Here is a 14,663-nt window from a genome sequence, read left to right as displayed (position 1 = left end):
TCGTGCCCCGGTCCGGGAGGATCCCACATGCCGCGGAGCGGCTAGGCCCGTGAGCCATGGCCGCTGAGCCTGCGCATCCGGAGCCTGTGCTCCGCAACAGGAGAGGCCACAACAGAGAGAGGCCTGCGTACCACCAAAAAAAATAAAAATCAGCTTAACAATAAAAAAACTGAATATACACAAAAATCTTTGAAGTGTCTGTTCAGCTATTTTTCATTTACGTTTGATAAAATCCAAACAGTCAGAAGGGAAGTTTCAAGATTCTGTTTTACCTTCTCAGAATTCCTTTGGGCAGGGGGAGAATAGACCCAGCTACTTGGAGTTGCTGGGCAGAGGCAGACAGAGACTTTACTCTCTGGCTCCCCAGTACCTAGCATAGGGCCTGAAACCATGGTAACTGGTGGTCAGTAGACATTTGCTGAATGAATGGATGACAATCTTGTCCAAAGGCATTGCTCTGTGCTTCCACCTCTTCTGAAGAAGCCTTCACAGGCCTCCTGGAGGGAGGACGTCTAATCTCTTCTCCTCACCAAGCCGACTTTTCTTCTGCTCCTTCTTGGGGCAGTATCCACAGTGTATCTTGTAATTTCAAAAGTCTGAAATTCCTTTCCCAAATCAGTTTCTGAACCAGTCTCCAAGTGGAAGAAACGATTCCTCCAACCTTTATAGGCAGCACCCAACAAAAAAGGGGTCAAAAAACTCCCCAGAAGGAAAACAATAAAATAACACTCATTCTTCATTCCAGATAAAAACATTGATACGTTTACCTCGTACATGATGATTCTTCCTCTTCCACACAAGTATCTGGGGTAGGTCAGGAGGAGGAGGGAAGAAACCTGAAGGACCTTCCTATCTGTGGAACAGGGCTGGGAATAGGAAGGACGGTGAGGCCCGAGATTTTATCTGATTGCCTCTCCAGTTGGAGTCTTCAGATGTAGAGGAGCCTATTCGGTGAGTCCCATACCCAGGCAGTCATTTGGTTCCCACTCCAGGCTGAAATGTGAAAAGGTAACTTATCCCCTCTGGCGGCTCCAGGGAGAAAAGGGAAGGAGGATCACCCTGGTGGGATCTGCGGAAGCGGCTGGTGGCAAGTGGGGAGGCTGCCCTCCGTAGTGTTGCCTGCGTAACTGCGCCTGCAGCCGGCCAAGGCTCTCACTTGAGCCCATGCTGCGTCTCCCGGTGCCTCCTGAGGTCCACCTTCCTCTGGAAGCCCTTTCCACACAGGTCGCAGCCGAAGGGCTTGAAGCCTGTGTGCTTGCGGCTGTGGGTGATGAGGTTGGAGCTCTGGCTGAATGCCTTGCCACACACCTGGCACTTGTGGGGCTTCTCACCTACAGGGATGGAAGGGGGAGGGGAGGAAGCATGAGTCTATGATAGAGCTAGAGGGGACCTCACTGTGACCCACAAGCTCTTGGCAGTGGCTGGCTGCACCACAGTCTAGGGCCTCTGAGCAGCTTGGAGGGTGCCGTGTGTAGCAGTGCAAGTCCCGGGAAGCCAGGGGTGCACCAGGTGAAAGGGAGACTCTCCAGGTGGGGGTTCTCAGCCGGAGACCTCAAACCGTTTCCTGCTAAACGGAAACAGAGCAAAGGCCACGTGCCCTCCCCAGACATGCAGTAGAGAGCTCCCACAGCAGATGTTCAGTGCAAGGGGCCGGGGTGCTGTCTTTCAAACCATGTGACTCTGTTCTAATTGAGAGGAAGTTTTCAAATCTGAGTTTCCAAGTGGGTGTTGGTTTGTATGGACCAGTGAGCCTGTCTTCTTTCTTGCTCTTGGAGGACAACAGGTTGTATTTGAAAGCATGGGCATTTCTAGAAGTCTTATTTATAAAACATCCACATCTGGGACACAAAGTATTTCTTAAGGCAGCTGATCCTTTTCTATCTTGATTTTACTTTCTTTTTAAGAGGTTAATCACAGGATTCTTTATATACCAGCAACTCTTCACCATAGATTAATAAATAGCAGATAGGCTTCCCTGGTGGTGCAGTGGTTAAGAATCCACCTGCCAATGCAGGGGACATGGGTTCGAGCCCTGGTCCGGGAAGATCCCACATGCCGTGGAGCAACTAAGCCCGTGCACCACAACTACTGAGCCTGCACTCCAGAGCCCGCGAGCCACAACTCCTGAAGCTCGGGCGCCTAGAACCCGTGCTCTGCACCAAGAGAAGCCACCGCAATGAGAAGCCCGTGCACCGCTACGAAGAGCAGCCCCCACTCGCCGCAACTAGAGAAAGCCCGTCCACAGCAACAAAGACCCAACGCAGCCAAAAATAAATAAATAAAATAAAATACCTTTAAATAAGTAACAGAAAAGGGTTTGTTTTCCCCCCAATTCATATGCTGTTTAACATTTGGGAAAGTAGGATGATTTTCCAAATAGCCTCAGCATGGCATTATAGTCAAGGTTTGGCCTTGGAAAAAATGCAAAATAGATGAAGTCTGTTTTTGAGGAACCCTCTGTTCCTCTTGCTGTACCCCTTTCTATCTTTGTGCTTCAGATTTCCTTGATAAGGAACCAATCATCAAAACTTATCCTATCCCTTAGGGTCAAACAAATCTGAGAAACGAATTCTAGCTATAATGTAAATGTTTGATAAGGGCTTAATGTTTCATTCAGTCAAGATCCTAGTTGCATTTTGGTGAGCGTCTTGAATACCTTTACTCAAAAGGAGCAAGTTGCATGGAAATTTCAGGCAAGAGAGAATGATTAAAGTAGGTTATTTTTCTAGGTTTTCTGATGGGGGCATCTACACTGCGCAAGCATATTTGTAAACATCACGGTGATTGGAACACACTGCAATTTATTTTAAGTCAGTATTCATCTTCTAAAATAAAATAAAATTCTGGATCTCGTGTAGATGTCTTGTTGCTTGTTAAAGAGAGTGCTCCAGGTATTAAACCTGCCACCTACACACAATCAAAATATTAGAGAAAGAGTTCAGGATTGGAAGCCAGAGCATTCCACAGCCCTATGATTTACTCTCAGTCTGACCTTTGGTAAATCATTCCCTCTGAGTTTCAGGATGGTAAGAGCAGCTCCTTCTACTATATGGGACGGCAGTAAGAATCGAATGAAGAGATAGATTTGAAAGCGCTGTGTACATTATAAAGCATCATAATAGAGTAAAGAAGACTTATCATTGTTATGACAAACTTGCTGATATTTTGAAAAGGGCAATAAGTGAATAGAAGCTTTCTATAACCACCAATCCCTTTGGCTTTGAAAATAGAATATAATAAACAATGGTCAACAGGATAGACATTTGAGAGCAGACAGACCTGAATTCATGTCCTGGCTTTGCCACTTGCTAGCAATATGACCCTGGGCAGGTGCCTCACTTTCCTCATCTCTAAAATGGGGATAAGAAGTAGTCTTTACCTCCCCGAGTTGTGAGCATAAAATGAGATAATGCATTTTAAAAGCACTTAGCAGAAAAAGCCTAGTAATAGTTACCATTTTTTTCCCTTGCTCAGTCAGAATAAGCTGTCAGACTCCTAAAAATGCAGCCAAGAGGTCACACATAAGACTCTCCCCCAAAAGGTTGGGTGGTAGCCCTAGAGAAAGTCTCAATCTCTAGGTAAACATTTAGAGCAACACTCTGAGAGGACCCTGGAGCTTCATATTTCACCTAGAGCAGGCAGCAGTTGGAGCAGCTGCTAAACTAGAGGAAAATATTCTTTGCAAGGATAGAAAACTTGCAGCTGACCTGCTGAGTGGTTTTTCAGATATAACCCCAAATCAAAGCCTCTCTGGGGAACCACGTATGTAAATGAACCTAAGAGAAGCAGTGCCTCTTGTTTTTTTTTTCTCACACATGCAGTGATTAACTCCATCTGGAAGGTCATTTCCACCACTCATTCTGGGGCAAAAATATCACAAAGAAGGTGAATTATGTTGGCGTCAGGGAGAAAAACAATGACCTCCACCCCCCTTTCCACCCCTCAGCAGGTGTTTCCTACAAGCCAAGGGCCTTCAGCTCACCAGTGTGGATGAAGGTGTGTTTCTTCATGTCTGATTTCTGGTGGAACCTCTTGCCACAGTACTGACAGGGGTAGGGCCGGGTGTCTGAGTGGATGAGCAGGTGTGTGGACAGTGTAGATGACCTCTTGAAGCTCTTGCCACAGATCTTACAGTCAAAGCTCCGTTCCTGCGGAGAGAAAGAGGTGGCATTACTATTGCAATGGTCTAGGCTGCCATTCTCCTCATCACTAACCTGACACTAAAATCCCCAAAGCTAGGGCTCTCCCTTCCTTCAGACTCCCCTTCCCCATAGCCTGCCCCATTATCCTCTCTCCTCCCATTTATTTCCAACCTCCACCCTTCCCACCCATATCCTCTACCCCTTTAACACTTTTTCAACCCAAACACTTTTCAGCCACAAACTTCCACACCCCTTAGCCAAAACGTATCCCCACCCTGGTTTTTTGACACCAATTTACAAACACTTCTCCACACTCCTCAACAGGAGGCTTAGACCTCAGTCACTTGAGAGGCTCCTCCCTCCTCCCCCCAGCCAGTGTGGGTGTTGAAGGAGATGGGAGAATACTCTTTTTAGTAAATAGGTCTCTGTAAGTAAGCATTCTTCTGTCATAGTTACTTGTGAACTTATTTGCTTATCTACATAGCCTCTATCTCTCAGCTAAATTGTAATCTCTGTGAGGGTATCCTGTCAGGGACCTGGTGTGTTACTGGATTCTCATGTACCTAGCACCTGGAAGTTGAGCAACAAATATTTATAAGTGAATAACTGAAAGAACAACGGGACAAATACTGGATGCTCTACATGAGCTGAGATTCCTCTGCTTCAGTCAGGAGGGGTCAATGCAGATTAACTGACAGCCGTTTGGTGAAAAGAAAGAGGCCAAGAAACAGAGCTAATAAATCTGACATTTCAGCTGCAAGAGTGCATACAAGCCCTTCTCAAACCCAAAGTAATGATGGGGATCACATTCTGGAGTCTCACAATGATGTGACACCAAACTCCAGGGCTGCCTCGAGCCCTGAGCCGGCAAAAATGCACCTTTCCCTGCACGCCTACGTCTGAGCAGGGGGACGTGGCAGAGGAGACTGGGGGCAGTCTGGGCAAGTCCAAGGAGAAAGGTGCCAGGCGGAGAGCGGTCGGTGATGCACAAAGAAGCAGAAGATGCCAGAACGCGAAAACCTGAGCAGGGCGGCGCGCAGCCGTGCGTCCCGCGCTTACCTGCGAGTGCACGGCTTTGTGCTGCTCCAGGCTCACCGCGTGCCCGAAGGTCTTGCCGCATATCTCGCACGCAAAGGGTCTCGTGCCGCTGTGGGACCTGCGCACGTGCACCTCGAGCCCGTGCGGTGTGGAGAACACCTGAGGCGGGTGGGGCCGGGGAGAGGGCCGCTGAGAGGGGCCGAGAGGCGCGGACGCTGGCTGGGCGCGGGCCGGGGGCGGGGGAGCGGGGCCGCTAAAGCCAGGCGCGAGGGAGCCTCACCTTGCTGCACTTGATGCACTTGTAGGCGCCGCCGCCCATTAGCAGGCGGGTGCACAGCAGCTCCGACTCCACCTTGACGCCGGTGCCCTTGTCGCCGTGCAGCCCGTGGCCGCTCTCCGGGTACAGCCCGCCGGTCGCCGGCCTCTCGTACAGTCCTGCCGCCGCGGGCGCAAAGTCGCGGTAGAGCCCCAGGCCCGCGCCGCCAGCAGCTCCGCCTCCTGCGCTGCCTCCCCCGGGCGCCCCGGCCCCCGCGCCGCCAGCAGCCCGCTCCCGGCCGTACAGCGCCGCGGGGTGGCTTGGCTCCGGGGCGCGCTCACAGAAGAGGCCCAGGCCGGCGCCGCGCTCCAGGGCCGCGCACGGCCTGTAGCTCTGCACCAGGTGCCGCAGGTCGGAACCCGCCAGACCGCTCCACGAGTACGGCTTGAAGGGCAGGGGGAAGGGCTGAACTTCGTCCAGCGAGGGGCACACCGACTTCTCCGAGGCTGTGGAGGCACAAGAGGGCGTCCGGTTAGGTCAGGCCTGAGACCCGGCGGCGTCGGCCAGTCGGTGTCTGCGAAGTGCCAGGCCTCTCGCTGCGTGCCAGGGAAGCCCCCAGGCTCAAACGCCGGCCAGGTCCCTGGGGCCTCGAGGACCACTGGAGGCGATAAGGCAGCACACAGAAACTTAAAATGACAGCGGGTAAGGAGAGAGGTAAATTCTGTGCCAGGTCAGCGGAAGCGCACGGCGTTAAGAGTTTTTTCTGGCTGGACCAGCACATCTGGCGGCCCCATAGAGAAAGACGCGCCACTCTTCAAAAATGCTCCGAGCAGAGCGGAGCTGCGCGGGAGGAGAAAGAGGCGACCGTTCCGGCCCTGTACCGAGATTGTGGGCAGAGGGCCCAGCTCCGGCGATCTCCCGGCCCCTACGTGTTCCTACTCCGTCCTTTTTCTTTCCCGGAATCGGGAAGGAGGGAGGCAGAGAGGACTAATAAAATGCGGCCCGGCCTATCCGAGACATATCTGTCTGGGAAAAAAACAAAAAACGGGAAGGCGTTAACATTTCTCAGTTATTAAATACCCAATACAGGTAGCCAGGGCCAGTGGGAAGGGGGCTTGGGCTTGCTAAATACTCGCTATTCCCAGTCCTGTCATAATTTGACAGAGGAAAAAAAAATCCCACGAATTTCTTAGAGGAATAATTTACAATTTAAGGTTTAGTCACCACCTGCCAGACAGACAGCTTTCCGAATTCGCGGCCTTCTGCACCCCGACCCATGCGAATTTTGCTAAAACCAAATACCAATATATACTTTTCCCCCAATGCATACGGATTTACAAATCTGTTCACACACACCGCAGACTCCAGTCCAGGCTAGCCGCTTCAGTGAGAAGCTGCATTTCGAGTTTCCGTCGGAGATTCCGGCGGTGCCCAGTCCTTGCGCGGCGGTGTCCTGCACAGCCAAGAAGGACCCTCGGGTCGCCGGCTCCCAGACGCACTCTCTTTAGCCAAGTCGACGCACTGAGTGTGGGACGGGGTTGGGGGTATCTTTTAAAACTAGTAAGTTAAATCTGGAAATAACCGGCCCTTGTCAGAATCCCGCTGTTCTGCGCTCTCCATTCCCCACCACCGGAACCCGAGACTCGCTCCCACCCAACGTGCAGTCGGTTTGACTCGATTGCCGGCTGGAAATGAAACCAACGGGCTGGTCCCCAAAGCCGGGCCAACCCGGCAGAACGAAAAATGAAATAGGCCCCCATCCGCGCCTGCGAAGACCTAGCGGGGGGCCAAGATTTTCGTCCCGGACCCGTCCCTCCCGCTTGGCGCCCAGCTCTGTCAGGCCCAACGCCGCGGGAGCGAGCTTAATTTTTAAAGCCAACGACACTTTTCTCTCAGACTGCCCAGGACTCCGTTTGAGACTCGGGGGTCTGGATTCTGGGATCCCAGCACTGCCTGGGATCCAAGCAGCCGACCCCGCGAGCAGGCTGTCCCTGTCCCAGAGAAGCCGATGCCTCCCCGCGGGGCCCAAGAACAAGCTCCCTCCTCTAGGAAAGACTCTCCGCCATCCATTTGGCATTTCTGTGCCCAAAGTTGCTCCGGTTCATTCCTTACCGCTGGGTCTCTGCCGCCCGGGCCCCAGAGCTCCCAACGGGTCCCTACCTGGAGACACAGAAGGCGATGGAGGCCTCCAGAAGTCCTCAAACTCCGAGCTCCGATCGCAGACGCTGCCCTCACAGCTGCCGGGGGACGTGGAGGCTCTGTCGGGGGCTTCGGTCAGCTGAGACTCAGGGGACAAACGGCCCCGGGGCTCTGCCTTCTCCCCGCCTGTGCTCGAGGTGCTGTCTGCGGAGAGGAGGCAGGATAGGGGCTCAGGTTGGGTCTGGATCGGCCCAATGGTTCTGAAGCGGCGCCCCCCAGACCGTGGCACCTGGGCTCCCTCAGCTCTCCCCAGACCCGGCCGGAACCCTCCCAGATCCAAGGGCGGGAGCAGAGAGGCCTTGGCACCTTGGCGACAAGCCCGGAAGGAACCTGAAAGGTAGGTAACAGAAAAGGCAGCAAAGGGGCTTCGGGACCGCCCTTCCCGGTTCCTGGGGGATGGTGTGGCGGGACACAGAGTCTATGGCCCCGGGAGCGGCCCCGCCCGGCCCGCGCACACCCCGCACCTGCTCCGCCTGGCGCCAGTACATTCTCCAGGCGGAGGGAATAGTCGGGTCCCGGGGAGCGCGGCTGGTGGTAACTGTGAGCCTTTTTGCTCTTAACCAGGAACGAACGCGGCATGGTGGTCGGGCGCGCTCCCCACTCTGCTCCAAGAGTCCCTGGAGCCTCCGTCAGCCCACCGTAAGCCCCAGCCAGGCGGAGACCTGCGAGAGGAGAACAGAGTGGAAACGCGGGTCAGCACGCTCCGGGACCCGGGACTGGACAGCGGAGTAGAGAGAGTTCGGGCCAGGGAGGAGGGAGGAAGGCCCACAGGAGGAGGGGCTTGGCCCCGCTGCGCCGCGCTCACCAGGTGGCACTCGGACAGGTGGCGCGAGCCAGCCGCCGCCGCTCAGCGGTAAAACCCGTCCCCGGGCTCAGACTCAGGCCTCTTCCTTCTGCCCTGCCCACGCCCCTCGGCCCCTCCCCTTCCCTAGCAAAACTCGTTTTGGTAATCAAACTCTCCGAGAGCCGAAGTCCCCAACAGGCCAGTTACCCTAACTCGACCACACACTGCCAGTCTGGATCCGCTCTTGGGCTGGGGAGAAAGACGTAGACGCGCGGATCAGTTTAGGGCGGGGGAGGGCGGAATGTGTCGATGGTCTCGGACCGGGTTGAGGCAAAGAACCAAGCCCTCCAAGAGCCGGCTACAGACTGTAGTGAAAGGGGGTCAGGGGCGAGACGCCTCCGGCTGATTGAGGGGCGGGGTCGGGGGAACTGCATCAGGACTGGGGGAAGCAAAGGCCGGAGTAAGAAGGCAGGAAGGTAGGGAAGCAGGTGGCAGAGGACAAATCAAGGCCACGGGAAGAACTCGCTTCCCGGTGATCTTGATCGCCCCTCACTTGTGCCCCACGCGGGGAAAAAATTGGCCCGGAGACGCGGGGGCGGAGGGAACAGGTAAGGATCGGCGCAAAACACACCAGACCATGGAGACCTAACCTCGGAAACAAAGTCCCGGGAAAAAGCACTTTCCGTTCTGCTCACCAGAAGCCTCGCCCTGGGGAAGTCGAGCCGGGTTCGCGCGCGACGGCTGTGAAACGCGCGGTGTGCTGGAGTCCGCAGAGAACCAACCGTTTAGAGGACGCGGGAGAGCGCAGGCTGCTCGGGCAGCAGCTAGAGAGTCGGGATCGGGGCGCGGGCCTGGGAGGGAGCTAGCTGCCCGCTACGCCGCTCTCATTAACCCCCCAATCAGTTCACCTAATCCCGGGGTCGAAACCTGAGCCCGGCGGGGAGGCGGGGCAGCGCCTACGGCCTTTCCTGGGGCTCGCTCCGGGGGCGGGACCTGGCGGGCTAGGAGGTTTGGGGAAAACGAATCTGCCTTCCTCTCAGGGTGAAGGCGATGGGGGACGGGTTCAAGTGCGAGCTGCAGGCTCTTCGGGCACCGCAGCTCTCGGTTGTCTTGGTTATTTCAGAAACAAGGGCCCTGGGGATCCCGGGTCCGGGAAGTACCCCTCATCTTTGAGCTTCGCGCGACTTATTCTGCCAGACTAGGAACAGTGCGGCTCCCAGAGCAAGATGCAGGACAGTCTAAGTCTGCCGGTTGGCGCTCCGGAATCCACACGAGTTCTCGCTCCACGCCCCACTGTGTCCCCTTCCCCGGAGGCGGAATGGGACAGGCTTGGGAGAAAAGACCGCTGGGACATATAGCTGAGTCTCAAGGGACGTTTTCCGTGTCCTAAACGCCAGAAGGCCCCTAGGATTGAGGGTGTTTCCCGCCCGTACCCGGGCGGGCCCCTAAGGGTCGGGGCTTCAGGAGGCCTCGAGGTGCTCGGCTGCCCTAGGGCGAAGCACTGCCGATTCCGTTTTCCCTGCGCCCCGGCGTGAGCTGCTCCGTCGGCTGTATACTTAGACACCACAAATCCCAAACCAATTTCTTAAACAACCATGAAACTCGGAGGAGAAGGAAAATGGGGTGAAAATGTCCCGAGGGCCCTGATGCGGTTTGGGTCTGTGTTGGCGCGGAGCGGGACTGGGGCGGGAATAAAGGGGGTGAGCTGTCCCCGCCACCGCTGAGTCTGGACTGACTGGCACGGAAGCGACCTGCCGACTCAGGCCACAGCCCTGCGCCTCCTTTTCATCGGCCTCCCTTTCATCGTGGCTGGCTCTGTCCGTTCCTGGGAGGGTGGAATGGGTAGAGGGGTGGTAGGATCAAGGGCTGATCGCGTGGGAAGGCGACCTCTCGCAGCAGCTGGCGCCCGGGGGCGGGGCGGCCTCCTAGGCGCACGCGGACCGGCGGGGCCTCTCTTCACGGTCAGGGCCTGGGAAGGCGGGAGCTGGAGGCGCAGAGCGGGCAGCGTCCTGAGCCCAAATGCCGCCGCCTCCCCACCAGCTGTTTCCTTCCCGGTAGATCCCGCTCCCCTGCACAACCACCAAACCGCCTGGCGTGCGCCCCCTGAGCCAGATCCCCAGCCCCTCCGTGCGGGTCGCGCGGGGACCAAGAGGATAGAGCTCTTTTGGTTCCCGAACTGCGCCCGGCAGCGGGTGGGAACCGGCAGCGCCCTCTGGTCGCCCCCGCAGTGCCGGTGTCCCGCCAGTTCCTGCGTCCGTCCCGGCCAGGGAGGGGGGCGCAGCGGACCTACCTGCGGCGTCAGGGCGCGGGTATCGCGCTCCGAGAGTTTTCAAACTGAGTTGCTTTCGGGAGAGACCGCGCTGTCTGTCTATCTGTCTCTCTCTCTCTCTCTCTCTCTCTCTCGCTCTCTCTCTCTCTCTCTCTCTGTCTCTCTCTCTCTCTCTCCTTTTTTAATCTTCCGAGCTCAGCCCCCAAAACCACAAGCTTCACTTCCTGAGCGTTAAAGAGTAGCTCGCTTAGCCCTGTCAGACCTGCCCCCCAAGCCCCAGTCGGGCGGCGGGCGTGCTCCCCCTTTGCGCAAGGGTATAGGAAGCGGACAGGGGGCCTGGCCTTTCTAGCTGCCCTCCCCTGCGGCCCTCCCCGTTTTTTCTCTGCGGGACGGCGGGAGATGGGGAGACCCGGACGGCCCAAACACCCAGGCACTAGAAATGACTCGAAAGAAAATGAACTATTCTTGGCTCCTGGGAGACTTCCGCAGCGAGAAGAAGTCACAGATTCAGGACACTGATTGACTGGAGCGCAGGGGGTGGGAGCGCCCGCTCCGAGGAAGCCTCCCCGCCCGTCTGGTCCGGGACACCCCCCCACAACCCCGCTGCCTGCTTGGGCTGCGCCGCCCCCGGGTCGGGGCCGTGAATCACCCGCCAGCGGTGCCGCCGGCCTGGAGCCCGGCGAGTGGCCACGGCGTCCGCAGAGCGAAACCTGCCCCGTGGCCCCGAAATAGCTTGTTGTGGAAACACTTCGGGATAAATACGCCCAACAAGGCTGAAAATACCTTGACACCCAATCCCAGAGGTTTGCTCATTTCCCTTCGGATTTAGGTAATGGTTAAATTTGGAAGAGGTGGGCGAGCGCCGAGCCCCCGGGCGAGAGGGTGCAGGCGGCGCGTCCCGCGGGCGCCCGGCTGGGCTGGCGGGCGCGCCCTCCCCACGCAGCGCTCACACGCGCTGGGCCGGGTCCGCTCGGCCGGCGGCTAATTTCCGGTGGTCGGAGCTGCGAAATTAAAGGCCGCGCGGGAGGGAGCGCGCGGGGGCAGCGACGGCGGCTGCTCGGCTGACCCCGCCCTGCCGGGGCAAGCCAGGGAGAGCCGTACCCCAGGCGCGGGCTCCGCCACCGCCGGAGGTCAACCCAGGCACCTAGTCGGGACGCGAGCGGTAAAGCGCCATAAAAGCACTACCCTGCTGATGATTGAAAAGTCATTCTTCGCTGGGATTGCGGGTTCCATGAGGGTAGGGGTGGATCTACAACCTTGTGTCCTGGTGGGCTCGTAGCAAATGTCTGTGGACTGAGTAAATTAATGAATGGCACTAATTAATTAATTGTAGTAGAATAGGAAAAATTAAAACCTCACCCATAAATAAACAAATGCAGCGACCTCCAACGCTAGACTGTATGTCATGATCCAAAGAGTGTGGCCTGTGGTGTGTACTTAAAGCCTAAACCCTTTCCTAAGGGGGATGGATATCGTTATAATTACCTTACTTTCCTAAATGAATTGAGTTAGATTTTGATCACTACTTCCTGCACAATAAATTTCCAGTGTCAGATACCGGGAGAAGGGAGTGATGTTCCTCAGTCCTTGCAAAATAACTTGCTATTTTTTAGATTAATCCAAAGTTTTAATGCAAAAAAAAGTCCTTAGAGAATGTTTTTTAAAAATGATTTTAATTTGCATTGTAAATCTAAAGGTTTGTGGAAAATATTTGACTACTATTGCCGTGCTTCAAGCATGCTTTAATAATTTAGACGTTTTATACAGCAATGGCTGCACACCTACTATGTGCTAGGTGCAGGACCATACACGCATCTTAACTATGTGACTGTGTCCTCCTTACACCACTGTTCATTTGCTTAACACACTCTTTATAAATAAATGCAGAGGTAAGCAATCTTAATCAGAAGGTCTACAAATATTGAATTAGCTGAAGGGAAATTAAGGTCATTTTGTTAAAGTTTTTATTTGTGTGCTTTGTTCTGGCCTAAGGTATAAAAATCTTAAAGCAGTAGAAAACACATCTTTCTTTTTTCCTTCTATCTTATGCAACAGCAAAAAAAAGACCAAACAAAATTTTTTTAATGATAAATGGGACCATAGAAAATTTATTATCAACCAAGTTCTAGAGAAATGGCTGAACCATTTCCTTTGCACATTAGCAAGTTCAAAGTCAAAATTTCTTGTGCTGTGATTAGTTAGTAGTTTAGTGTTGCTGTTTGAAGTCTCAGAAAACATGGGGAGACTTTGAAGGGGACAAATAATCACCTTAGAATAAATCCCGTTCATTCAGAGTAAATCTAGTCATCTTGGTTTTTGTTTTTCTTTTTCTTTTTCTTTGTTTTTTTGCCCTCACAGCCTCTGAGTTTGCAAAATAAAACTGGGGACTGGGACAGGGACATCCAGAAAGGAGCAGGTGGGAGGGGAATGGCACTGAATTCCCCTTTACATACTTTATGTTATGAGCCATGTGGATGTATTATTAATTCAAATAAATAAATACACATTAAAAATATTCAGCCATCAAGATCAGGTTATCTATCAGGTGCATAGTGTTGGAAAGTGATTCTCATGCTTAGGGGGGACAGAGGAGAAAGGTAAGAAGAGGGGTACCCAGAAAGTTTAAGAAACTTACCAAGGGGCAGCAGAGAGCGAGGACTGGAAGTGATGATAGAATGAACCTGACTTCCCACTACTCCAGACTCCCTCTCATTTACCACTAAACGGAGAGTGAGGAAAGTAAGGACCCCTCCCGAAAAGTACACTTTTTTAAATCTAGGAAGAATCCCTCCCCCCAAATATTCCTTTGGAAGTGGGTATAATGGTAAGCAGAATGTAGGCTTGGGGCATAATTTTCTATAAATACTGGTTTTCCCAAAAGAGGATGTTAAATTTACTAATTTTGTCAGTAATTTACTAATTATTATTAAATAACAATAATAATGTATCTACAGATGCCAAATAACAAATGACCTTCTTCATATGGCAAACATTTCCAAGCTCTGGCCAGTGGCTCATTTATTTCAAGCTGCATCTCATAGATCAGAATTTCCTTACAACAAAAGATTTGAGACATTTTTAAAAAGAAAATTGTAACAGGATATTACCAGTCTCTTGTTTTTTTCACAAAGCTTTACAGTTACCATCTCTGTTCTATTTGTGGGAGGCATGGGAAGAATGGGTGATCCTGAGGAGGGTTGATGCCTCCATTTCCAGCATACATTTCTGTGATGTTTGCATCATTTGAGCCTCACAGCGATGCTATCAGGAGGGGGGAAAGTCTGCGCTTTTTGTCAATAGTCATTTGTGGTATCGATCTCTGTTCTGCCAGTTACTAGCCCTGTGACCTTGAACAAATTAGCTCAACTCCCCCAGCCTCAGTTTCTCATCTGTAAAGTCAGAGTACCTACCAATCTTGCAAGACCATGGAGTAGTCCTTTGATTTTCACTCTTCACAGGATCCTCTGGGCACCAAGAATGGAAGAATGCTCCCAGTGAAGGTGTCCTAGGTTTAACCTCCTTGTCCCATGTCCTGATTCAATTTGTTCAACTTTGCATAAGCAAACTTTGTGACAGCAATTTGCAGGGACTTGGATTTTTTTTTTTTAATCAAAGGTCAGGGAAAAAAATGAATCAAGGATCTATTTTCATTTCTAGATATTCTGTGGATTTATTTGGGGGAAGTTAAATGCATAACTAACTTGTTTCAGAACTTAGTTTACCCATCTTTAAAACAAGAAATGCCTCCCATGTATCAAATACCATGAGCTATTGGCTGAGGAGTAGCTGTGGGAGAGATACTGAGAGTAAAATCAATGTTTAATACATACAGTAAGAAGAAAAAAAAAAAAATCACAGGATGGGACTAGGCATGAGTCTCCTCTGTAAACCGGACAAGAGATTTTGTCTATAAGAAGGTGGTGCTTTATTTTTTAAATATATTTTTTCATTATAAATTATATTAGATACAGTTTG

At 52.9% G+C, this 14,663-nt stretch overlaps 1 protein-coding gene across 1 annotated transcript; it reads right to left on the bottom strand.

The window, feature by feature from the left end:
* Positions 1–281: 281 nt before the first annotated feature.
* Positions 282–10,743, bottom strand: GFI1 (growth factor independent 1 transcriptional repressor). Its single transcript, XM_059082477.2, has 7 exons — positions 10,710–10,743; positions 8,100–8,297; positions 7,597–7,779; positions 5,461–5,942; positions 5,202–5,339; positions 3,983–4,148; positions 282–1,331 (listed from the first exon to the last, which is right to left on the bottom strand). Exons 2-7 carry the CDS (start codon positions 8,212–8,214, stop codon positions 1,153–1,155), a joined length of 1,263 nt encoding a protein of 420 aa, XP_058938460.1. The 5' UTR covers positions 8,215–8,297; positions 10,710–10,743; the 3' UTR covers positions 282–1,152.
* Positions 10,744–14,663: the final 3,920 nt, after the last annotated feature.

Source organism: Kogia breviceps, chromosome 1 (assembly GCF_026419965.1).
Source record: "Kogia breviceps isolate mKogBre1 chromosome 1, mKogBre1 haplotype 1, whole genome shotgun sequence".
In the NCBI taxonomy this organism is placed as follows: Eukaryota; Metazoa; Chordata; class Mammalia; order Artiodactyla; family Physeteridae; genus Kogia; species Kogia breviceps.
This window is presented reverse-complemented; position numbering and strand designations above follow the sequence as displayed.

What these genes read in the sequence shown, in the direction of transcription:
- GFI1 (XM_059082477.2), bottom strand. Translation starts at nt 8,214, where the DNA reads ATGCCGCGTTCGTTCCTGGTTAAGAGCAAAAAGGCTCACAGTTACCAC. An exon ending in ACAAAGCCGTGCACTCGCAG is followed by an intron (nt 4,149 to 5,201) that starts GTAAGCGCGGGA and finishes TTCTCTCCGCAG; the next exon opens with GAACGGAGCTTTGACTGTAA. An exon ending in ACACACCTTCATCCACACTG is followed by an intron (nt 1,332 to 3,982) that starts GTGAGCTGAAGG and finishes CCATCCCTGTAG; the next exon opens with GTGAGAAGCCCCACAAGTGC.